The 25,025-nt window shown below is 41.8% G+C and overlaps 5 protein-coding genes and 1 long non-coding RNA gene across 13 annotated transcripts; 3 read left to right on the forward strand and 3 right to left on the reverse strand.

Annotated features, from left to right (window-relative positions):
- Positions 1-3,665: 3,665 nt before the first annotated feature.
- Positions 3,666-5,208, forward strand: LOC116918318 (protein rolling stone). Its single transcript, XM_032923997.2, has 4 exons — positions 3,666-3,945; positions 4,039-4,255; positions 4,318-4,434; positions 4,493-5,208. Exons 1-4 carry the CDS (start codon positions 3,862-3,864, stop codon positions 4,918-4,920), a joined length of 846 nt encoding a protein of 281 aa, XP_032779888.2. The 5' UTR covers positions 3,666-3,861; the 3' UTR covers positions 4,921-5,208.
- A 971-nt stretch (positions 5,209-6,179) lies between these two features.
- LOC116918321 (protein rolling stone) lies at positions 6,180-7,409 on the forward strand. The gene is made up of 4 exons (XM_032924000.2): positions 6,180-6,299; positions 6,401-6,623; positions 6,706-6,816; positions 6,935-7,409. Exons 1-4 carry the CDS (start codon positions 6,216-6,218, stop codon positions 7,333-7,335), a joined length of 819 nt encoding a protein of 272 aa, XP_032779891.2. The 5' UTR covers positions 6,180-6,215; the 3' UTR covers positions 7,336-7,409.
- A 514-nt stretch (positions 7,410-7,923) lies between these two features.
- LOC116918322 (probable protein BRICK1-B) lies at positions 7,924-8,494 on the reverse strand. Its single transcript, XM_032924001.2, has 3 exons — positions 8,285-8,494; positions 8,132-8,214; positions 7,924-8,063 (listed from the first exon to the last, which is right to left on the reverse strand). The coding sequence occupies exons 1-3, from the start codon at positions 8,397-8,399 to the stop codon at positions 8,037-8,039; spliced, it is 225 nt and encodes a 74-aa protein (XP_032779892.1). The 5' UTR covers positions 8,400-8,494; the 3' UTR covers positions 7,924-8,036.
- A 210-nt stretch (positions 8,495-8,704) lies between these two features.
- LOC116918319 (SLIT-ROBO Rho GTPase-activating protein 1) lies at positions 8,705-20,067 on the forward strand. Of its 7 annotated transcripts, none has more exons than XM_045171476.1 (15): positions 8,705-9,206; positions 12,678-12,861; positions 13,905-14,070; positions 14,389-14,739; positions 14,834-14,920; positions 14,994-15,143; positions 15,236-15,544; positions 15,617-16,136; positions 16,197-16,302; positions 16,400-16,618; positions 16,687-16,757; positions 16,870-16,914; positions 17,023-17,425; positions 17,505-17,718; positions 18,233-20,067. In XM_045171476.1, exons 1-15 carry the CDS (start codon positions 9,065-9,067, stop codon positions 19,493-19,495), a joined length of 4,230 nt encoding a protein of 1,409 aa, XP_045027411.1. In that variant the 5' UTR covers positions 8,705-9,064; the 3' UTR covers positions 19,496-20,067. The 7 variants fall into 7 exon arrangements, with proteins under 7 accessions (XP_045027411.1, XP_045027409.1, XP_045027413.1 ...); XM_045171474.1 differs by having other exon boundaries at positions 8,706-9,206; positions 18,230-20,067; XM_045171477.1 differs by having other exon boundaries at positions 8,707-9,206; positions 14,994-15,134; positions 18,230-20,067.
- On the reverse strand, positions 9,249-12,678 carry LOC116918323. Of its 2 annotated transcripts, XR_006644514.1 has the most exons (4): positions 12,400-12,678; positions 10,666-10,845; positions 9,590-10,551; positions 9,249-9,507 (listed from the first exon to the last, which is right to left on the reverse strand). It is a non-coding gene; the product is annotated as an uncharacterized LOC116918323 (long non-coding RNA). The 2 variants fall into 2 exon arrangements; XR_006644515.1 differs by having other exon boundaries at positions 9,249-10,551.
- Positions 20,068-20,086: 19 nt separating the features above from the next.
- Positions 20,087-24,817, reverse strand: LOC116936114 (ubiquitin-protein ligase E3C). Its single transcript, XM_032943314.2, has 14 exons — positions 24,069-24,817; positions 23,513-23,990; positions 23,297-23,450; positions 23,033-23,229; positions 22,817-22,974; positions 22,605-22,753; positions 22,302-22,543; positions 22,041-22,237; positions 21,801-21,987; positions 21,506-21,742; positions 21,197-21,441; positions 20,913-21,128; positions 20,708-20,836; positions 20,087-20,643 (listed from the first exon to the last, which is right to left on the reverse strand). The coding sequence occupies exons 1-14, from the start codon at positions 24,330-24,332 to the stop codon at positions 20,218-20,220; spliced, it is 3,279 nt and encodes a 1,092-aa protein (XP_032799205.2). The 5' UTR covers positions 24,333-24,817; the 3' UTR covers positions 20,087-20,217.
- Positions 24,818-25,025: the final 208 nt, after the last annotated feature.

The raw sequence follows: 25,025 nt of genomic DNA on the forward strand, positions 1-25,025 counted from the left end.
TCTCATCAAAGGTGGCGGGATTGTCGAGCAAAACTGAGAGTAAAAGCGGAGGCATGTTACAAGAGCAAACGGCTATAGAAGCAGGTCCGTGTCACGCTTGTCTGTCATTAATGGCGCTACCATATTGCCTATTGGATACAATATATACAAGATCCTTGTTTGCCGTATATAATGTGTCCATTTAACGTAACAAGAAGCACGTACGAGTGGCTGTGTTGTGCGATGCGAGTGGCCCTATTGCGACAGGCTCCTCTTTTCTCGGCTAAGTATAAAGTAAGCCGTAGCCCTACACTCTGAGAATAATGCGCCAACTTCCACGATATATAAAGGAAACAAAAAAACAAAAACAAAAAAGGGGATGGAAATAAACAAAAGGCGATGTGATGCTATGAATGCTGTTTCGGTTGTGCCCCAGCTGCACCAGTACATATCTTCTGATGATGGTTTAACAGTGCCGTTATAGTGCTGTTGCTGTATAGCTATACATATGGTGGATCTTCAACAAAACGGATGGGACTATATACGTTTGAAAATGGTATGCATGATGTGTTATCAGCTCAGGGACAATTTTTGATCAACTCTTGTCGTTATCTCCTATTCTTCAACTAACCTTGTTACCCATTTTTATAGGCTGCTTCAGGCTATTGTTGCTTGTGGTTACCGTTGTCGTCAAAAGGCATTTCACTGTTTCCTTTTTCCTGCAAATATAACATCATCTTTTAGAAAAAGGCTGGTCATGAATCCGTCATTATAACAGCATTTGCACGTCAGCCTTGTGGGATACTATTCACGTGCCTAGCAATGAAATATTGCCTATGTGATGTCATAACTTATTTGTCTAATGCTTGACTTTTGGTATTTCAAATGAAAAAAAGGGGGACCGTGTACCAGCAGAAGAGACGTCTACAGTGCGTGTTTTGATATACGACTTGTGCCAAAGGGCTAATGCCGGGGATTTTCAGAAAAAACAGAACGAGTTATTATAAAAGCAATTGGAACGTGCACGCATATGCTATACTTTTGTTGATCTACTTGTTTATTGTAACACCCCTACGAATTGAGAAAACTCTTTTGAAATGACACGCATCATATTTGTAGGAAAAAGGCAAAAGCAATTGAATAAGAGCGTCGGGGATAGCTCAAAAAAGCTTTTTTAGTGATACCGTATATCCATTTATTGTCGATGATCCATCAATATCTTTGACTAACTCTTAGATCTGATCAAGAGCCTGGTAGTCTTCTAAACATTAAAAAGGCGTATGAGAGATTCACGACTATACAATATTCATTATGTCGCTTTTCTTCTTTACATTTTAGACCTTTGATTACAGTGGTTATACAATGCAATCGTCTTATACGTTTTCTCAGTGAATTACGCATATACGTATACCTATACATTTTGAGAGAAAGAAGAGTTCAACCTCACAATAGGAGCATCTAGTATCCGCTATAGGATATAGTGCTTGAATAGAACAAGCGCACGAAATGTTTTGTCGTCGTGGGTTTCTAATCACCTGGTCTTGCCCGTATCAAAAAGCCAATCTAGCGGAAGTCAAGGTCAGTGTATGATGCAATAAACCGCTATGTAGTACATTGAGTACAATTAGAGACATATTAGGAAAACGGACAACTAACAAACGAGCAAAATAAGTTAGATACATGAATCATAGAACAAGCAAATGAGAACTTTTGATGACACTTTTCATGGCGTTAAACATTTCTTGTATGCGCACATTAATTTTGCTGGTCTCTGAGAACAATTGCTACAACAAACGAGTTCTATGGTCAAGACGGATTTTTGTCCACACAACGTTACATTCCGCTATTGCAGGGTGACATGATAAATGTCCACGTTAAACTCCTTAGTCACTACACTTAGACAACATGTTGACAGAATAAAGGCCGAAATAGGCTGGTGACGTCATAGGGCTGTTAAAGTGTCATGACATTCTGACAATGATTTCATTCCGAGAGATACTTTGTAGTGGGTGGTCTTTTTAAAAGGCTAATCCTTTCTTCGTTTTAATGTAAAGCCTTTTGAAGTGAACTTCTCCCCATGTACTAACTTATAAGGTTACACCGGTTTATGCGTGCACAGCGCGGAAAGGCACAGCTGCAACTTCCTTATGTCTTTTCTAAATCATGCTGTGCAGGCAAAGCTTTAGATCGATATACTGTGCCTACTTAAATCAGAGGGTACAAATCTATTTAGTTTACCTGTCTCTCAGGGAAAGCTTCTAGCATACAACATAAGAACTAACTCACGTTCGGTCTAAAGACGCTCGGTCTATATTTATACGTGGCTCTCTTCGTCCGTGCCCATCAGTTGAATCTTTTATCTGCCAACTAATTGACGCGAACGGCAGAGATGCTAATGAGGCTGCCTTGCCACATCCTGACTTACATGATGCTAATTGGCACTAGGCCCTACATTTAATTTTATCATTCAATCTTAGTTCTAGCTAGTTTTATCTAGTCAGAACGGTTATGTTGCATTCGAAGAGTTATACAAGCACTTGATTTTCTTGTACGGAAACTGGAACAATCTAGAAGTAAGGAAACTTGAAATATTGAAAAGCTTCTTATCGAATAAAAAAGAAAAGCTTAAAAAGACTGCAACGGAGTCGTGAGAAAAAAGATCAGGAACAAGAGCCAGGACACGTTCTGAGCGAAATAAGAAAACATTTCTTTTTACCCACGTCATAAAACGTCGTTTGTTCACGAATATTTTTACTTTGTACCTAAACGTATCCACAAAAAAAAGAGCAATTGTCATTGTGCAATAGTTGACTCTTTCATTTTCAGAGATAGCGTAAAAAAAACAAGGGTTTTAGGTGTGTCATAATTTAAAATCCTCGTCCAAATGTAAGAGAAACTGAGGACAACGTCCTTTGTGTTTCTGGCAGTTGCCTGCTGATCAGAACGCTGTATAATTTACTGTCAAGAAAAGCTGTACAGCAAGTGAAAGTCCTTTTGCCAGCTCTCCGAATTAGTTATACCTGAATGCCGACCTTGAGCTTTCATATTCGCAGACCAGAAGATGTGTTACCTTGAATAGGGAGAGTTTCGTCAAAAAAGTTTTTTGGACTCATAAGGGTGTAGCTTTTCAGCATGCATGCCTACCCTTGTGGTGCCATTAAAAAAAATATATAACCACAAACTCTTGAAAATTTTGCATTAAATTGCAACAGGCTATTGCTCATAATTTAAATATTTAATCGAATTTTATTGTTTTATTAATTCATATTTTACGTCTAACTTTAGGGAAATCTTCTTGACACGCACAGAAGATGCTCTTGATGATGGGATGATTTTCGGAACAACAAATCAACTTTTGAATGAACCTACTTCGAGCACCTCGAATTTGCGTAGTGCATTCACCCACGTTGCTATTCGATCTCTTCCCGTTATGATAATTTGCGTACGTGCGCAATGCAACGCACAGTGGGTTACGCGGAAAAATTTTGGCGAGCATCACAACGAACTGTATATTCCGTTTCAAAACACAATTCCAACGGCCATCTGATTTCGGAATAGAAAGGACGGAGATGGAGGAGTCCCAAAATTAGGACACGAAGGGGAGACCTTGCATGCAGGCTGGGGGTTGTTCCCACTGCCGAAGGGTTTCTACGTTTCAAACAAAAGGCATATAAACATGCGAGAAGCAAGCCAAGCGGTTTAGTTTTGAACGTACATCTCTGGCAACAGGACGGTATTGATTCTCGTTCATCATTCTGTAATATATTTGTCATAGTGACAAGTTTGAGTTTCTGACAACTACAAAACGAGTGGCTGGAAAAATCTTGTGCAATCAGCGTATTGTCGTCCGTTCGTTTCCGTCCGCAACTCCCCTAAAAAAAAATGTTTCCGGCCGTCAAGTTATATTCTCTGCGCGAGCAGCTTAGTCTGAGCCATGATAACGTGTACGACTTTGCAGTATTTTCGGTAAATATTTGATAGTATCAGATTTACATGACGTGGAAACTATAGAGAGTTGCTTACTAAGCGTAAAATTGGCCCGTCTTTCTTCCTGAACAGTGGCAATCAAAACGGAATCAAGTGTCGGGGCATTATCTCATCTACCGTTTCGTCGTTGCAGCTCTATTTTTAGCTGTTGTCACCTTCTGTGGGTCGAGAAGTAACCACCCGGAATACTGGATGATTTATCTCAGCCATATTGGACTTATTCTGCAAACTTTGCATTTGGCAATTAGCGCTGCCGTTCCAGTTCAGCTTCTTTTGCTAGCCAGCAGAAGTAATCTAAAATATTTGTAGGGAAGCAACAAATATTAGTTTGTTAATCTTTCATTTCTTTAGATCGCATTGACAATGAAATGCTTCCTTTGGCACGGCTCTCTTGGTTTCTCTACAACGTCACCAATCTATTGAGTTTGGTTATTTCGGTCGTCTTTTGGGCCGTCCTCTTCACTCCAGGTCAGTTTTCCGCATTCAACGAATTTGCCTTCTAATCTCAAATGGTTTTCATTTGCAGGCAAAGGACTGAAAGATAGAGATGTCCTTGTCCACGCGCTGAACTCTGTCATGTCGATCAGCGATATATTCATTAGCAAGAGACCGTGTCGTATGTTGCACTTCCACCATTCACTGGCTGCATTAATACCGTATGTCACATTTAGTGCCATTTATTGGGCAGCAGGAGGTACAAGAGAAAACGGCCTCTCTTACATTTACCCGATTCTCAATTGGGAGAATCTTAGCTTAACAGTTCCCTTTCTGATGATGGGACTCATCTTCGGTCTACCCTTTGTTCACGGTATTATTTGGAGTCTCCACTTGCTGAGAGATCGCCTAATCAGGTGTTGTAAATGTGACGACCATCACGATCATCAAAGTCAATGGAACTCTGCTTTCGTTCCAGACGACAAAAGTGCAGATAGCACAATTGTGATTAAAGCCTAAATTTTCCATTTAAGCCCAAATACCCAACGTTCAAGTGCAAAAACTAGTGTCTGTATTTCATCATTGTGGCCAATTTTATTTCAATGAATCTATTATTTGCATACTGTCGCATTTAAAAATCTACCTTCTTTTTTATTATCGTGAAATTGTCGTAAAATATCTCCAATGACTAGCCTTTTGCAATGAATTCTGAAAACTTTTGATCCACTAATATGTATCTCAAGGAATGACTCGAGGAATGATTAAAATGTAAAAATCGTATAAATAAAGTTTATTTTATTATCGGAATCAACGACTTGCATATACAGCAATTACAGCATACGTCCAGACTTTCCAACGGTTGCTGATGAAATGGGCATTGGGGATAGAACTTGCATTGTCCCTATAGCCGCAATTATGACGTGTTATCGGTCCTAAATTTTTTTTATGCACACGCCATTGCAAAATTTGTCATTCGAATGAACGATTGGTATGGAAATTCGGCAGATCATGGCTCTTGGTAGTTTATAGTGTTTCGTACCGTTCGTGAGTGACGGAAGGTGTCGCGTTTCGCGTACAACGGTTATTCCAATCTAGCAGTAACTGTTTTTGAAAGTGTATCTTGATAAACCTATCTCTTGATAGTAGTTATAATTGTTTGGGATCAAAGGATTTTGAATTTGAGGGTAACCATTGTTTGCTCGGAATTCTTTCCGTTAGTATACACGTGGACATAAATTCCCAACAAAATTTATGGGGAAGTTAGAAGCTGGAGGGAAATGCTATTTGGGAGATGACGATTGATTGTGTGCCCGTTTGTTGTTTTGGTGCATTCATTATCAAGCTGTGATGATTCCATAAAAATTGGCGATCCTATTTCCAAAAAAAAACCAGCCTTTGTTCTGTTAACACATATGGTTGCAGATCGGCTAACGTTCTAGCACAAAGATGAATTTAAGAGTCGGGAAAAATTTACTAAAATGAATCATATGAAAACATGATTTTCTTGTTGTTTTTAAACGATCGTATTCCCCGGTAGTTAAAGTTGCAACAAGTCATCGTTCGTTATTATTTACTCTATATTCGGAAATGATTAGACACTCCCGTTTAAAAATAACCAATTGGAAAAATCGGAAATACATTTTGTTTTTTTTTTAGTTTGAAACATTGCGGTACAATAAATTTTGGTTGACGAGATAAAACTTATTTTGGCTCTTATCGTTTTATCTTGGTGTGATTGTGTTCCATATTTGTTTGAATATATTTGCCATTCAGTGTTTTCCCTTCTGTCACTCGTTGTGGGTGTGTGCACGAAGATGAAAAGAGCGATTCAAAAGGAATTTCAAAAGAGCCAGTTTAATTTCCAACATAACAAGCCCCATGATTTTGCTATTTACGCTGTAAGTACGCCACTGTTACTTCAACAATGATCCTCTGTTAAACATTTTTTCTGTTATACCTTTCTTCTAATCGCAACGTTACAAATACGGAAAACAAAAAGTGGCAAGCTGATCGTGAGAAAATTTCAGGCTTTTTCGTCTTCTACCGATTCTTGGCGGCAGCGTTCTTTCTTTCTGTTTTGGTCGCTAACGGATCCATTAGCGAAACCCCAACTTACTTTTTTATTTACTTAACAAATCTAGGCTTCATTATTCAGACACTCCACCTAGTATTGAGCGCAGTCGTTCCTATTGAAATTCTTCTGCAGAAGTCAAATGATGAGGGTGAGTGGCCAACAAAGAAAGGAAAAACCGGAAGCCTTAGCGACACTTGTATTCTGAAACTCATTTGAGATCTCTTAAGTAGACAACGTCAAATGGACTTTTTTGGGTCGCTTCTCTTGGTTTTTGTACAATGTGACGAACTTGATCTCCCTAGTCATTTCGGTAATTTATTGGATCGCTCTATATACACCAGGTAATAAATATTTACAATTATGGTGAGATTTTATATGGTTTCGTAGATGTACGTACGTATTTTTTAAATATTTAACTTGAATGACCTGTGGCGTCGGTGACGCAAACAAACGTTTTAGGTACTGGACTAACAGCGATGAATTTTTTTGTCCACGGATTCAACAGCATTATGTCGATCGGCGACATCCTGGTGAGCGGCAGACCATGTCGCCTGATGCACTTTTACCAGCCATTTGTCGTTATTTTAGCGTACGTGGCCTTTAGTGCTATCTACTGGGCTGCAGGTGGAGTCAACTCTGATGGCCTTTCCTACATCTACCCAGTTCTCAACTGGGATAACCTTAGCCTAACAGTCCCGTTCGTGACAATTGGCATGCTTATTATATTACCTATCGTACACGCTCTTCTGTGGTCATTGCATCAACTCAGAGATTACGCTGTACGCAGTAGAATGCGAAGGAAATCTTTCAGTCAAACCGGAAATGTTGGCGAGCAGAATCCGGTATTCGAATTGGCTTGAACCATACTTATCATTGTTTGATTAAACTATTACATAATTTCTTCGTTAAATACAAAACAATTTGCTAAAACGTGTAACACCAGTTGTTCCACAGAGTTCTCAATAGTACAATCTTAGCTTTCCTAAAGGACAATGAGGTAAGGCATACACTATTCTACCATAGCCTCGTTCAGTCGTGTGGGTCCTACAATTGTTGCATAAGCCGACCATGTTTGGCGCCGTCCTACCAACCATCCCTACGTCCTTTTCCGATTAGCCTGCCTTTTATTCAGGAACTGGTTTGCTCAAACCTCCAGATTAAAAGCTGTGCTACTATCAGCTTGTTTTCTTGTTTTAGTATAAACCTGATGTAAGTGTAACCATAATTTCATAAAAAAACCAATGAACCATGTAGTTTGAACAAACCTTGTGTTGACCGTCTTCAAGATAGTTTAGTTGCACATTCCCTGTTCAACTTTATATAGTAGGGCACATATTTTTAATGTTAACAGGATATATCCATGGCACAATTAATTCCAATTTATACATAAAGCCAAAATGTAGAAAACTTTTCTTTTTTAATGAATACTAATCATCAATCACAAAAACTTGCAAATATTGATGCACCATCAATGAAGGATCTTGGCGCAATATGTATTAAAATAGGATGTGGTGAATACAAAGTGAAGGCAAAACTGATGTGTGCTACAGATAACAGTTACTTATGTTAGGGTGTCTCCTTTTGTCACCTGCGAATGAAAACACATAAATTATTAAGTAAGCACAGATTTCTGTTACAATAGATTTAAAAAATTACCCTAGCTTCTAAGTATTCAATTTTTCTTTCCAGTCGGGTGATTTTCTCGTTCAGCACGGCTAGACGTCCACGACAAGACATATCTGTAACCATGTCAAACCGAACACGTTATTGGTGACAGAACAAGTATCCACCAGTCAAAATGTGTTATACCAAATGAATTGAGGAAATCAGTAATCTTTTTAATGCTACTGGTGATGACTTCAATGTACTCCCTGTTGGCCCAGTCCTGTTGGGTTTGTTTTTGAAGGGTGTATTTAGTAGACATGGTTTACCAGCTTTGTTTGTGTTTGAGAACTGTCAAGTTCCATAGGCTACGTTTCACCATCGCTCCAATTTATGTATAATAAAAATAAAAGTTAAAAAGAAATAAGGAATTTGCCAAAAGTAAAAAAAAAATAGTTAAATTAGAATATCGAAATGTTTAATTACAAAAAAATTATCTGTAGAAACTTATGAGAAACCATAACAATGAAAGCTTTGTTGTCGACAATGAACGCTAGGTTGCGTGACGATAGCCCTGTGTACGGAAATGTCAAATGGCCTGCAGCTTGTACCCAAGACCAAAAGGAGGAGCGTACATTGTGGAGGAGGGGACGCGAGCTCAGGGTAAGGCTAAGCGATATGTGCCGTGCCTGCGTTAGTTTTGGATTTTCAACCGACTTGTTCAACTTGCCGCTTCTTTTCAATCTCTCCGTTCAAAGTTAGTGTTTCACGAAAAGCGACGAGACGTTCTTGGCACAACAGAAACTTAACGAAAAATAGGCATTTTCGAGATGTCAGGGTGGGGCGTTTGATCTCACTCCCCCACAAAAATAGGAAAAAAGCTTCCCACAGTCTGCCAGTGTCGTCTGTATGTGCTGTGCAAGTTGGCGTCAGAGAGACCCCCATCTCTCTCCATTTTTGCTGTGCTAGTCTCTCATTACGTGTGAAATGTCGGCCAACAAAATCGTGCTTAACATTTCAGCCCCGGTCTCATCAGTGCAACAACAAACAATCGTCCCGGTCGAGAGTGCCAAGAAAATGGCTCGTAAAGACAAAGAGTTCTTATGGGAACTCGATTCACAAGTAAAAGGTATTGTTTAACTTCAACACATAGTCTTACTTACAAAACACAGACATTTGTATTCGGTGTATTTTTGCAAATTGTCGAATGTGTTCCCATTTTTTAAAACAAATTTTCAATCATCCCGGCCACCCCCCTACAAAGGCTCTGTCCTAAAAACGGTGGAACTGCGAAACTCGTACGTATAGGAAATGAGTCGAACTCAGAAGTATGCTAGAAGACGCAATAAGGTAGAAGGGCCTTCTGCGGTCGGAAGCCACCGGAAGCATTTGGTTGCTGTTTTTTTTTTCTTCCCCTTCCTTATCACGGTCTGCAAGACACTCTCAAGGTGATGGTCGTTATCACATGTTTTCGTCGTCACAATAGCAAAATAAAAACAGATTATCCGTTACCGTGTAACGACGCCAGGAATCATTGAAAATCCGACTGTTTGGATCGTCGTGATGATGATGCTCTCACGACAACGCATTCTGGTCAAAACCGGAAAGGGAAATGGAAAATTGTCCCATTTTTTGTGTGCCCTCATTAAATACTGTAAATAATAATTTATTTATTTTGGTGGGATTTTTTTTTTGTCTTGTCTTTTTGCTTGATTTGACAATCTTTTGTTGCTGGACATTGGTGTTAAATGGCAGCTGCGCAGAGGACCAGATGCCATTTTCCATGAAATTGTTGACTGGTCCTCTTAACCGAGGGTCACGTGGACGTTGATAAACGAGACCTGCCCACTTTTGGAAGTGCTCGAAAGATTTGTCCCAAGAACTGTGGGCTATATTTCTTGGATTTTTTAAGTGATGCCTTTATCTAACGTCTTGCGCCACGATCTCATGCCGAAGACGCTGGGTGTTGTAGACGAAAGGGGGGGGGGTCTTTATGTAGTCAAATATATTCTCCCTTTGGCTAGACAGTTTGCCATTTTTTTTTTTCGGAAGAAGACAAAAAAAAACGAATAAGAAGAACCAGAGGGGTTGTAACATTCTCCCCCTTGTACTCGCCAGATGTGGGTGTAGATTTTCTCCCCCTATCCGTCGTTGGCGGAATGCCGAGGATGATGGCGGATGGGAACTAGTTCCATATGTTCTCTCATTCATCCAGACAGTTGTGCCTGTCTGTTAGCAGCGACCGGTTGTTCTTTCACCACCGAATGTTCACCGGATTTTGTCGTTTTGTTCTCGTCCTCATTTGTTCAGCGTAGCCGATAATCCCCCAGCATGTTTCAGTGCATTATCCAGCCACGCAACGGCTGGATTCATCCGGCTTTCGCCGAAACTAAAGACGTCTTCCCAGGTACACACCTCGTTTCCTCCTTATTCTCCAGGGAATTAATAGACTACTAGTGCGGTTTTCACATCCACTTTAAAAAAAGAAAAGAAAGATAGGAATTATTTATTCATCTGTTCATGTATGTTTTTTGTGTGTGCTGCTAGTTGATAAAAAGAAAAGCGGAAAGTATTCATCCAATATTTACCTCGTTAGATATGCTAAGCAAGGGGTCTATGGACTAACCTCCTTATTCTTGTCATTCTGAAGCTTATCGTGTATCGTATTGTATGTCCTGACATTGAACCCACTACATTTTTCGGCATCGCTGCTTCAGTTGAAGGTTCAGGTTGCGCATTTCTGCAAACCGGTGTGGTGAGACAGACACCTTTAAAAGAATAAAAAAGGGACAGTGAGAGTTAATGAATAACATTCTAAACGCATGAACCGTGACTTTGAAAACGTAGCCGGTTACAAGTTAGACCAAGTATGAATGTCTCTTTTCCTGCCGGCGCCACTTGGAGCTGAAAAAGCTCTTGTTTTTTTTTCTCGTTCCCTCTCTCCCCTCCTTTTGTAAACAATATGTTTTTTTGTTTGGCAGTAAACAATATAAATCAACAGTTGGGGCTGTAGCCAACTTCAGTCGGTTCCGAGCTTCGTTCAGGATCAGTCACGTCTCTCATTTACCTTCGTTTTTTTAATTTCGAAGTAAATTTTGTTTTTTGTTATTCCCATTTCGCATCAACCATTTTTCTTACCGGCCGTGCATTCCAAATACCTGTCCTTAATGATAGAAAGTGACCCGTTGGGACAAGGCTAATCTCATCGTAATTTTGAGTTGCTCGTGAAAGCGAACAATTACAAAGAGAGAAAACCTAATCAAAAATGTGTGCATCATCGTAATCGTCGAGAAAGAAAACGATCGAAAAGGCCGAAAAAGAAAGTCGAGTTTGAATTACGCCACAAGAGGCGCTGTCATCGCGCATCCATAGAAGACAGTCTATTAAGATTCTATTCGATGATACATCTGAGCGCATACCGTACGTGCCTCTACGCTCTTTGCCTTGTTTCTTGTTTGTGAGAAACGAAACACAATTTCGGAATAGGCGGGACAGTGGGTCTTGGTTGCGTGGCCCGCAGGCACACGACACCACCACCAGCCGGATTCACGCCCTGTGGCGTTCCCGGGGATAAAATAACACACAGTGTGTGTGTGTGTGTCGTAGATACTATTGCCATCGGAGTTTTTGAGCATTTTCAAAAAGTTCCATCAACGCAGTAGAGAGTGCAGTCGTGCTACGAGCTACACGTGCCCGTGCGGTGGTCGGTCTATTTCCAAAATTTCAGCCTGGTCGATTGTTCCAGTCGCCTAAATTCTGTTGGAGGGTGGAAACAAGACAAACAACAACTGCAGCCGTCTGTGACGAGGACATCCGTTGTTGGCCTGTCGTGTTTGAAAACATTATCGGTGACGACAAGTGAACGCGTTGACATGAGGCGCAGCAGTTTGCCAGTCAGCCATCTTTAAATTGTAGGCCTCTCTTGAGCCTTGTTGATTTCCCAAAGTCAAGGAGAGACACTGAAGGAGATTTTGATCGTCATTTATGGTGCTAGCGTTTCGAAGGATCGAGTTGTAGAATTTTCTTATCAACATGGCCAAGAGTCCGGTGATTCAAATGCAAAACTGGTTTCTAAATAATCAACATCAGTGGTGGTGTGGGCCGCCGATGAGCTACGGACTAGACCACTCGGCATGGTTCGAATACACGGAAGCACTACAAGATGCTACAGGTTAGCGATTTGCCCCTTTGCCACAAGTGGAACATTAATTTCCTATGTTTGTTTTAATTTCCGGATTTCGCTTTAGCATCGTCACGTTTTCAACATATTTTTTTTTTTTGTTTTTTTTTTTTTTTTTTTACTATTCTGGCCATTAGCTTACCTGTTTTTAGGTTGATAACACACACGTAAAGTCAGCCTCTTGATGATTATCCCCCATGTCGACTGGAATTTCATCTTTCAAAGAGACATGACCTAAAAATAAAATAAAGGGGGAAAAAAAGGTTTTTTTTTTTTTTTTTTTCTCGTTTAAAATCCGACATCCAACCCGACGGAGCAACACGCCGCTTCCTTGTTGATATTAATGAGGAAAGATGGCCTAATTTCTCTATTTTACTACATATAAATTTTTTTTTCTTTTCTTTTTTTTTATCTTCACAGATATCCGGACACAGCTTAACGAGCAATTGCGATGTCTTGACTACCGGATGGAGACGCAAATTTCCGTCGTTGGTGAATTGCAGGATTTCTTCCGGCGTCGGGCTGAAGTGGAGCTGGACTACAGTAAAAACCTGGACAAACTTTCCAGGAGTTTATCTGCCCGCCACAAGGAACAAAAGCAAAAGTAAACACTTTTTTTTTTTTTTTGTCAATTCCGTTCTTCACTACGCACTTGTATTCTTTCCTCTTAAAAAAAAAAAAAAAAGGCGTTATGAGATAGGGCTGATAAGTAGAAACAGCTTGCATTTCCTTTGATTTTGAAACGAAAACAAGAACTGGTTATGAATAGGCTCCTCCCCCAGAGTCTCACGACATGCGTCCACGCCTTGTTGTACGAGCTTGTACAACGTTAAAAGTGCATCCTCTTATCTGAAAAGCTTCTGTTTTCTCAACGATTTTGGGAAAGATTTCTAACGACTGGGTCCACGAAGATGGACCCAACATTCTGTTTATTTGTCAATTACACTGGGAAAGATGAGAAGAAAAAAAAAAGGAGAAAATGATAACAGCTCGGATATCCCGTTTCATATGGCATTCAAAGTTTCCGGTCGCTGACGTTTGTTAACTACATTCACAGCGGTCAAAATAGATTATAGAGCTGCACCGGTTTGATTGCCGTTCCCTCGCAGACAAAGCATGTGCGTGGGTTTGGGGGATAGATCGATTTCGGTGACTTGAAGTGGAGGAAAGCTATAAATACAGAGTAGAGGGGGTGTAGTTTCCTCCCCCGTCTTTTCCCTTCTTTTTTGCTTCCAAATTTAGACACGCAGAAAGAGAAAAACATCAAAGAAGCTGATTGCTGAGCTGAACAGTGAAAGTTGACGTCAGTTTCCAAGCTTGATAAAGGGCTGCCCTCGTTCTCCCTTGCACATACACATTTCGTTTTTTTTTTTTCTTTCTTTCTCTCCCCTTCTTCAAGCAGCAAGAATAACACATTATTAACAAAAACGCCATTTTAAACATCTCCTCCATGCCTTTTGGTAATACATTTTCAAAAATGTCCAAGAGGCTGCACGAATTCTCTAACATCTTGTGAAGCTCAGTTTCGAAAGCGGAGCGCCTGTCTTGTTTAATGATGGTTGCCTTTGTCTTGTACCTAGAAGATCGCTTATTTATTTTTCTCTATTTTCACTTCGTGTCCGTTTGTTTTGACAACAACAAAAACAGACGAGAGCAGTGGCACTTGTTTTCCAGCTACGCCTCGTGGCAGCATCTGGTGGCGCAAACGAAACGTCAAGCTCGGGATCACGCCCTACTGAGCGACATCTACGCCAATACGGTCATCCAACGCCTCGGCCAGGTCACCGAAGAAGTCCAGCGCATTTACCGACGCGTGAGTTGCGTTTTTTTCTTTGTTTTCTCGCAGTCGTTCTAACTAAATAAAGTCGTTAGGACGATTTCTAAGTAAAGTGCACACTCTCAACTGACGTTGTCTTGTATATGGCTTCCCCTCCTTTGGTCGTTAAGCTTTATTTTCAGCTGCTAAAAGTGTTGTTTGTTTTTTTTCGCCTTCCGCTAGCGGACGGCATTTAAGTGACCGTTACGAAAAGATAAAAATAAAACAACTGGCCGTTTGAATCATTTTGAGGAAAACTACCTATCAAATTACGTTGAGAAATGACGATGCGTTCGTTTTGTTTGTTTTTTTTAGTGTCGCGACGTAGGCTACGAGAGTCACGAAGAGCTGTTGAAGGTGCTGCACGAATTACACGCAGCCATGAAGACGTCGCAAATGTACCAGCTTGAGCAGAGACAAGCTGAAACGAAGCTGCGCTACGTCGAGGCGCAGCGACAGAAACTGGAGTCATCTATAGCCCGTGAAAAGCTGGAAAAGTCGAAAAAATTCAAGCTCATCGAAAAAGAGATTGCCAAACGACAGGCAAAATACAACGACGCCCATCTCAAGGCCCTCAAAGCGCGCAACGAGTACGTCCTCTGCATGGACGCGGCCAATTCAGCCGTCCACAAATACTTTATCGACGATCTCTCCGATATCATAGACGTAACTATACCGAAACATTGTTTATTTAAAAAATACAATAAATAAATAAATAAATCTGGATTTAACGTCGATTCAATTGTGATGCGGGGGACAGTGTATGGACATCGGGTTCCATAACTGCGTCGGCCGAGCACTCCAAGTTCACGTTTCCGCCGAAGAAAATATTCGACGTTCCTTACAAGTACGCACGTCTGTCGGGCAGGCTTGGCTAATTGGATAGACACATATTCACATCCTTTTTGCTTTGTTTTTAGATTAGCGTTGACGGCATGAATAAATGTCTGAGTAATTTGGACTCGAGGGCGGACAAGCAGCGCTTCCTGGAAGCCAATCACACGGCTTTTATGATTCCCAAAAAATTTGACGCGGCGACCTATCAGAACAAGATCGACGAGGTGAGACCGGTTAGAACACTGAATTACAATAAATTACCAAAAATGTGTTTCCTTTGTGTAAAGAGGCTATTGTAAAGACCATAATTGTTGTATGGTTTCAGGGAAGTTTTGAATTGATGATGGTGCCCCAGGTGCGCGAAGAGTTCGAGTCGCGCTATTTGCAGCTGCATAATCGTTTGACATCGCTGCGGGCCGAATCGGAGGAGGTATGGAAGACACTGGAGACGGCCGAAAGTTCGCTCATGGAGATGATTTCGGCCAAGGACTACGACGTCACGCCGTATTTCGCCGCCGCCGCAACTATCGATGATGACAAGTTCCCACCGTCGACGGCGCCTTTCAGGCAACCAGAAGCCGCCCTGCTCAAATTACGCGCAGACCGCCAAGAAACAGAAGACTTTTACCTTAACGTAATGGCCATACTTTCTTTTTAACCACGGTTTTTTGTTGTAATGATCTAACTGTCATTTGATGCCGTGCAGAAATTTCACGAATACATTCTGAAATCCAACTTGATGCATCGGCTGCAGGCCAAATACGAGTTGATTCACAAGGCGTTGGCGCAGGATGGTTCCCAGCTGCCCACGTCGCCCAAATTGGCCTCTCTGTCGGCAGTAGCCACAACACCAAACCCATTAGGCGGTAAGCCGCGAAGGCGAAGGATTGGACGCACACCACTCATTGGTCAACCTAAACTCTTTGGTGGCAGCCTGGAAGAGTACTTGGAGGCTACCAATGAAGAGATACCTTTGGTGATGAAGAGTTGCATCCGTGTCATCAACCTTTATGGGTTACACCATCAAGGCATCTACCGCGTCTCCGGCAGTCAGGTGGAAATCAACAATTTCCGCGAATCTTTCGAACGCGGAGAAGATCCGCTGGCCGACGTCACCGACGCCTCCGATATCAATTCGGTTGCTGGCGTTTTTAAATTGTACCTGCGCGAGCTGAGGGAGCCCCTCTTTCCGATCCTATTTTTTGATCAGTTCATGGAATTGGCCCGTAAGTCTAAATATAAATACTTGTTCCAATCGGATTGCTCATGTGATATTTTTACGACAGAGCTCGCTTCCAAAGAAGATTTCAAAACTCGCATGAGGGAAGTGGTTCAAACCTTGCCACGGCCTGTCTTTGTCGTTATGCGCTATCTCTTTTCGTTCTTGAACCAGTAAGTCAAGGTCGTGTGATAAGATTATTCCATCCCCGTCTTCTAATTTGTTTATTTGTTTTTGTTTTTTGTTTTTTTCCCCGTTTTACTACGATAGCTTATCCGAATATAGCGACGAAAACATGATGGATCCATACAATTTGGCCATCTGTTTTGGCCCAACTCTAGTCCCGGTTCCGGAAGACAAGGATCAAGTGCAGTATCAAAATTTGGTTAATGAATTGATCAAAAATATTATCATTAACGCCGAAGACATCTTCCCCAACGACGGAGGAGTTCTTTATGAACGCTACATATCCAGAGAGCCTGATGAAGGGTACGTTCTGACATTTTTCTTTTTGCTGCTAGTCGCTGATAAATCTGTAATTTACTATCGCGATACAGGGAAGTAGGCGAAGCTCCATCTGATACCATGTCGGAAGAAGTGGATTCCGAAGTCTATCCGTCAGAAGATGGTAAACACAACATACCAATTATGACGCCCCCTCTTTTTTGTTTTTGGTTTTTTTTTCAGTTGTGTTTGGGTTGATTAAATTCGTTTCCCTTCAATTTTGGTTACCCTTTTAGATTCAGTGTTTCGTGAGAAAGATATCAGCTTGCAATTGTTTGGAAGTGAGTTTTTTTTTTTTTTACCCATCTGAGTTTATTATTTCATTTCATTTCTTTCCCACGTTTGTTCGTCGAACGTCGAACTTAATTGGTTTTTCTTCCTCCTTGTAGAAGCGGAAACGCTGGAAGCGATTGCCCAGTTTGATTTCACGGCTCGATCCCAACGTGAGTTAAGCTTCAAGAAGGGCGATCTCTTGACGCTTTATACTCAAGTGTCGAGTGATTGGTGGAAAGGCACCAAGGACGGCCGAGATGGGCTCGTTCCCGATAAATATATCATGCTACGAATCAGGGACGAGGACCGTGAACGTCTGGAGATAGGCAAACTGTCCACCACCAGTGGAAGTAGCAGCTCAGAAGAGTCTGCCGCAGCCGCTCGCCGTCGGACATCAAGTTCCAGCGATGCGTCTGCTTCCTCGGCGAGACTTTCCAAAATCCGCCATGACAGCCGGGTGCTGACGGGTTCGGAATCAATTGAATCGGAATCACCTGCTCCTTCTCTACCGTCACCTAGGTATTCGTAATGATCAATGGCACCCGTAACAATAAGGAAAAAAACAAAATTAGTCTGACTCTTTCCTTTTGGTTGGCAGCTTGGAGAAACGTGTGCGACCTGGACCAACAGTAGCATTGGTGCGACCGACAACCCTTTCTTGTCAGGGACCTGTTTTGCATCCACCACCCAGTCCGAAACTATCAACTTCATCTCAATCATCAGTCACCATCGTCTGCAATAGCAACGGATCCTCAACCGTCGTGTGTCCAATAGTAGCGACATCTGCGGTGATGGAGAGTGTTGCCAAAGAGGTAGTTCACACCTCTGTTTGACCTCGTACGTGTCGCTTTCATTTTTTTTTTTTTTAACCTCGCCTTTGTTTTTTTTTTCCCCTGTCTTATGTCCATTTGCTTTATGCACGCGTCAACCTTGACCGTATTGCTTTTTAGAGAACCATCGCAATCTTTTCGGGCTGTGTTTAATCGTTTGCATGTTGGTGAGCCTTCCCGAGTTATTTCTCTTTCTCTTTTGGAATGATGCCGTATATACATATTCCGAACAACACCGCCATCATTTTCTTCTGTTATTTATGTTTTTTTGCCGTTCTGCGTGATGGAATGTTCTTTGTGCTTTCAAGTGTCTTGTCCTTCTTTTTGGGCGACCAAGTGTGAAAAAAGCATAGAAAAACAGCAGCAATAATTTAATACCTGGACTGCCTGTGATCGTGGGAAAAACACCTTGACTTCTAATGGACTCACGGTTACGGTTGAGTCTTTCTTCTAATTTATTTACCCGAATGTAATTGTTGATGTGTGTCCTTAGCAGAGCGTTCCAGCGGTAGCAGCAACGATGGAGGGAGCGGTGGTAGAAGATCCGGAGGAGCCGTCGATGACGTCAGTGCGGTATACGGAGCCAGCAGTCAACGAGATCTTGAGTAATGCAACCCCAGTGACGCATTTGGATGATAGCGGGGACAGGGACAGCCTGACGGAAAGTTTGACGCTCAGCGATGAGAAGAGCCTATGCGATAGTTTCACTAGTCTAGACACGCTGGACCAAGAAATGGATCCTGAGTTGTCCGTGCCCATCGAAAAGGCTCGGCTAGAACCGTCTAATCAAGCTGGCAGTTTACAGAATTTGGAATCTACCCTGGAAACTGAAAATGCTCCCGTCTTCCGGCGCCAGAGATGGGAGACGAGGAGTATGACTAACTTGGAACGCTCGAGTGGTCCGGAAAAGCCGAACATTTCAGTAGGCGGTTGGAGTGTAGCCAAAACGGCGGAAGGTGCGACCGCTGCCAATGATCTCGGCCCCATATCAGGACCGACCAAGGGTTCTTTCGTTCGCAGACGTGATCTTTGGGAAAAGAGGACGTCCATCACCTCTGCGACGACGGCATCAGTGGCATCCCCAGCCATACCTTCACAACCGCAAAGACCGAAACATACGCCCGATTTGGTTATGGATTTACCTCCATCTTTGCCCCTGAGTTCCAGTCCCAAAGAAGGCGATAGTCTAGTGGATCCGGCCAGCCGGCAAAGACATGAATCGGAGAGTAGCAGCGGCAGTAGCAACAGTTCCAGTCCGGGTAGTCCAGATATGACAACCGCCGCTGAAACCTTTGCAATGCAGAATCAGAGTACGCTGAAGAAGAGCACCATCAAACAGATAAAGAAAGACAAAGCCGATGCTGCCGTTGCATCCGCTTCAGCTGCACCAACTGAGCCAACTGCAGCCGTCATGGCCGTTACGGTTTCCGAAACACCGCCGCGACCATCGGTTAAGGTCAGCGTGTCTGCCTACGGATCTGCAGCGCCCATTTCGACCGGCATCCGCCCCATCACGCCCAAGATAGCCAATCGGTTTCCCCATAGCATCAACCTCTATGCCACCCCGATGCCCGTTCTTCCGGTAGCGTTTGCTGTCGAAGCGAATGCTGCGTCTGGACTGTCACCGGCCTCGGTTGACGCTATCCGGCCGCAACTCAAAATCAAGCCGCAAGTTCTCAAAAAACCCACTTTGCCGGTTTCGTTGAGTTCACCAGAATCTTCACGCCGATCGGGCTTCGACCAGGATTCTCATGTCTGAAACGCTGCTTGAATTTTAGATTCAGGTAGCCGTACACACATCACAAGGTATTGATGCGGGACCACACCCGGGAAACCAGATAGCTTCCAGAATCCTTGCCAAATCTCCCACACACGAGAATAGACACACCGAGCCCTGAGGGCGAATTTGTTTTTTTCTGCAATTCTTGCCGATGAATTGTTTTTTTTTTTTTGTTTTTGTTTTTTTATTATGCCATTCGCGTACCTACGAATGTCACGAGCCAGTCAATGGTTCGATTCCTGCGCTTGTCAAGTTTTGTTTTTTACGTTGTTCTTTCTTCCACCATTGCTGTCTGGTAAATCTTCATGCGCCATCTCCACTTATTTTTTATCTCTACATTAAAAAGTCCTACTTTTATTAAGAATCAAGATTTACTATCGATTCCCTGTGCTATTTTCTATCCAACAAAGTGCAAGTATTATCATGATTTGTTTTTAAATTCCATTCTGTCAAATTGCAGAATTTCCTCCATTTTTGGTATTTTTTTGTTCTTTCTTTCGTATTCTAAACACCTGTAGACCAGAATACAATATCGATCTTTTGAGCCGTGATTTGATGTGGATAGATAAATCGTACGTAAGCGGTTCATATATTTATGGAACAAGAAAAATCTCGCTAAACTATACATCTTTTTTTTTTAGTTAAAAAAGAAAAAAAGGCAAAAAAATTGACAATTTTACCTGTTGAGAATATAAGAATCTCTAACTTAATTCGAACCCCGCTCCAGATTGGAGGGCATAGATCAATTTATCTCGTAAAACGTTTTCGTCGTGGAATTCTGGTAGTTTCAGTAGATTCATGCAGGTGCTAGCGGTTGGAAGTCGGTCGTCAGTACCGGCATTTTGAATGCAGAAAGGCGGATCCAACTCTTTGAAACCGAGAAGGGGAGGTCTAGAGCAACTGGTGACAAATTTAAGCAAATGTCGCTTTCCGGAATCGTCAAATTTAGATACGACTCGCCAAAATCCTTGGATAACCGGATGTGTTGACGTGTAACCGCCGGCATAGTGGGTGTGTTGCTTCAAATCCTCCAGGTCGACCGGTGTATATGCACCTGACACCAACACCTGAAGTTCTCGATAGCTAAACGTTTGCAACCATTCGATGTCAATGACGTTTGCCAGACCCTGAATGGCGACAATAATGAAAGATGAATGACCGGTAGCCAATGGCGTAATGAAGTCTTCATACCTGACGGAACGCGTTGCATTGCAAGCGGATCTGTTTGTTCAGTTTATAGTCTGCTACCAAATGGATATATTCGATGCGATTTGAAGACGTGACAGGAATGTTTGAGCCATTCGGCTTAAGTTCTTCCACCTTAAAGGTGAATTTTTTAAAATGAAATATAAATGGATATGAAGTAAAATTAACTTGAAAAAAAGATATGACTGACCTTAGTTTCACCTAATTCACTACTCACTATGGTGAAATCGAGTCCTAATTCGGTGACATCACCATCATAATGACGGAGGTAAAGAAGGTTCTTGTGAAGCACTGGGTCTAAGGAAGCCAAATGATGAACGTCTAAGCTTGCGCTGGCCTGGCCAATGATCTTAGAGAGGAAGAAATCCGCCATTGGCAACTCCACTAGCAGATTCTCATACAGTGCCTAAATGTAAAGAATCACCGATATTTCATCAAACCAAGTAGCAACAAAAAAGCATCATCTGATCTCACCTTGCCCAGCATACGACCAATAAAATAGTAATGGGCGGGGAAATCCGATACAAGCACAGCCACACCGGGATTAGGGTAGAGCAAGTTATCATGGGTTAAGCGGAAAAATCCACGGTTTGGGTCGAAGCTCGTCTTCAGTAGCTCAGATAGGAACTCGCGAAAGATACCACCGCCATCGACACCTGCTTCGTCTAATCCTACAGCGTTTGTTAGCTGAACTCTCAACTTCCATCTCAGATTTGGTTCTAATAGGAATTCGAATTATTAATCTTCCACATTCAAATTTAGTTGGAGAGTGGTATCTATCACCATTTTCAAGTGAAAGCTTATCGAAAGCATCCTCGTAGATGTAATTCCGGCGTATCATGACCTGGATGGATGGGCCTCGTAGAAAATTTGCTTCGCCCTGTTGCTGCATTTTATCATTGAGGATCCACTGCTGCCACATTTTGACACGGTCAGTGAAGGAGAAAACGAATGGGATTTCGCGAAGGATGGCTAAAGTACGCACTTCTCTTGTCGACAACATCGAATTGCCTTCCTCTTCTACATTCAAAAGAAGTTAACTATCGTAAGACAACATAGGTTTTGAATAATCAATTACCAATTTCATTTCTAGTCAGGGGTCGTATAGCCCTAAACGGGCGTTGGAGTCTACCCTGTCTACGGAGAGACACTTGCCCATTCCTCTCCAAAGGTAGAGCAATTCTTCCAGTTACCCAAAGTCCACTTTGGCAGAATGGTCGGCGGGTATCTCTTGTATGCAGCTGGCTGACAAGATTTACTGTCGACTATTTGAAGGGAATTAGTTATCACTTGATGTCCACAAACTCAAGCATCTTACTTTGAAAAGATGCATCCATATTCTGGTATCTTCTTCAGAGCTACCCGTAGAAGTGCGGGCCTTAATGAAGTTAAAGGAGGTGCTTGGTCGTGTGTCAGGATAAGCAAGTTCTACCAGTCCGAGGCAAACATCTCGCAGCGTTGAAGCTAGTTCTACCACTTCAAAGAGCTTAAAGGGCATAGCTCCGTTCACTGGATCTAATTAATAAACTCATACTGTTTTAGACTACGGTGCTTTTTGTGAGTAGTTACCATTACGAACCAGACTCGTTATAAAATTCGGAATCATCCAATGTTACTAAAAGATGGCTGAAAAGCGAACAGAAAACGTCTAAAACTGGTACGATCCTTTGACTTTCCGAAGGCGTCAGATGTACACCTTTGGCCAAGAGCAGAATTAAAGAAGTATCGGATGAACCAAATAGCGAAATTTGTTTTTCTGATTTGATATGGACGAGCAACTGTTGTAGATAGCAAGGTTTGAAAGCCAGAGTATACAGAAGCCTAGGAACGGGGTTTAATTAAGGTAAGAGAGTCAAGACTGTAACACATTGCAAAACTGTACCTGCACTTGTGGAGTGCCAAGCGATCTGACAGCAACAGATTGTGAGCGATAATACACAAGTCAGGAAGAACACCAGGGATTCGTAGAGCTGATACCAATACGTTTACCGTATTAATGTTATTAAGGATTTCACAGCAGCGAGTCATTATCTGCGACAAATGTTACTGTTGTAATTGCGAATTGAAAAATAAGATCGATTTTAAAAGTAGTACGTCGTGTTCTGCAGCTTTAAATAGATTAGTTTTCATGTCTTCTTCGTCCGAGTCGTCGTTGTCTTCTTCAACTTCAGCTGTATGCATAAACTGGAGGCATCCACTCAAACGACTTACTGTGGCAACGTAGACTGAAAGCACTCTGTCGTGTTTCAATTCTATGAAATAACACCCTTAATTTAGGAAATATTTTAACGCCTACTCAATACAAGTTACCCGGATGCCTATCGGCAAGCACTAGAACACTGTGAAGAAGCCAGGGATTTCTTCCACAAACCTCATTATTTTCCAACATGCACAGCAAAGGAATTTTGTAATTGTTCTGCGTCAAGCATGGAAGAATGAAATTTATAATTGGTTCTGAATAAGCCGGTTCCAGAAATTCCTGACGAAAGGATTTAACTATAGTATTCCTGAAAGAGGAAAACTGTTTTAGCAAAAATGTGGACTGCAAAAACATATTTTGATTAATGTCACAACCGGTGGCTCATATCGAGCGTGCCACATGCAAATTCTATAGGCTGAATAAGGAAATCCAACAGGCAACCAGAAAGTGGGTTAGGTGCCCTTGTCGTTGGCTCAACTAACGGTGGTACTTTGGCGTCAATTATTTGACGTAACCTGGTAAAATAACCTGAAATTAAGTCGAATCATTAATAAAAAATTTTTTTTCCAAAGAACCATAAAACAGGTCACCTTTTTGAGACAATGAAAAAAAGATTGATCCCAAAATCATATCAGCTGATTGGATTCCAACAATTTTACTCCAGCCCTCAGCGTTCAGGAAGATTTCCAGGACCCTCCAATGGGACCCTTTGCTTTCTCCAGTTGATGAATGAATTGTATTACATATGTAACAGAGAGTTAAGCTGAGGAATTGAGCAAGGGTAAATGTGAATTGCCTCTCAGTCTGGCATTGCTTCATTATATTAGATGAGTTTTTAATAACCATCTGGGATAACCAGATAAGCTTGTTGGCATCTTTCTCTTTATCAAAGAAGAACTCAAGGTGTTTAATCAAAGATGTTAACAGTTGCAGGTCAACATTTTGAAGATGGGCAGCTTGCACAGTTTCAAACTCTTGACGTTGGATGTGCTTCTGAAGGGATCTTGCTCGACAACCTCGAAAAAAAGCCTGGATGATAACAGCACTTTGGTTTTGACGTCGTAAATCCTATGTTGGTAATCAGACACTTAAATGTCTCTTCGTGAGAAGAAAAAAAAGTTTTAGTCTATAATTACTACAATTTACTTCTCTTTTTTGCCTTTCTAGTTGTGTTCTCTGGAGAAAAATATCCCTTTGACTATGTTTTGATGCTCCACCCAAACTTTGAACCGGCTTTCTCCGGTATTCTCCCTCAAAACTAAACATTTCAAAAATAACAATATTGGTTCTCGTACAATATTTTTTCGTTGCCGTAATTGGCTCTTCTATTATGAGATTTTGAAGTAAAGAGTCGAAGCTGCAGACGTCTTTCACTAATTCATGTGAATTCCTCAGAAAAGGAAATTTCATCAGCGTTGCGCAACTGAACTTTCAGTTATAAACAAGGAAAAAAATTGTTTTTTACACTTTTTTCGTCACCGTAAGAAAGAATAATTATTTTTAAAATATACACATACGATTTCATTTTAAATCGAGCTGATGATTCGATGGCCTTAGCAGGCCTTAGGCTGAACATAACAAGAGTCGGGGTGTTCCTAAACGGTGGAAGCGCAATGGCGGATTGGCGGAATCTAAACGGCAGACGGGCAGAATTAAGTCGGATACAACGGGTGGGCGGATGGGTGAGTTGGATAAGGCGTCACTTGGTGATCGGGGCACTTCGTGATCCGAGTTCAACTCTCCTGGTGAGCATAGCTGCTCCCACATCCGGGCACGCACCACTACACGGACAGTTCACACCTCTTCCTAACGAAATGATGGTACTTCCATCGCCCTCTTCCACACAAATATACACACTACAACATTTACACTGCTCACGGTGTATAAGGGCCCCTACTATGGCGGCCCGTAAACTGTAACCAGTGGCAACTAGCCATGGCCAGTGGCACCTAAAAACGAATTAAAGTCGGATACAACCACAATTGTCTTGTGAGCGTTGTCGGGCGTCATGAATAACTCTAAATTAGTTTATAAACATAATTGTTAAACAAACTATAAATATAACGAAATATATGCGAAAAATAGTTTCAAATCTAATGGCGC

Source organism: Daphnia magna, linkage group LG3 (assembly GCF_020631705.1).
Source record: "Daphnia magna isolate NIES linkage group LG3, ASM2063170v1.1, whole genome shotgun sequence".
NCBI lineage: Eukaryota > Metazoa > Arthropoda > Branchiopoda > Diplostraca > Daphniidae > Daphnia > Daphnia magna.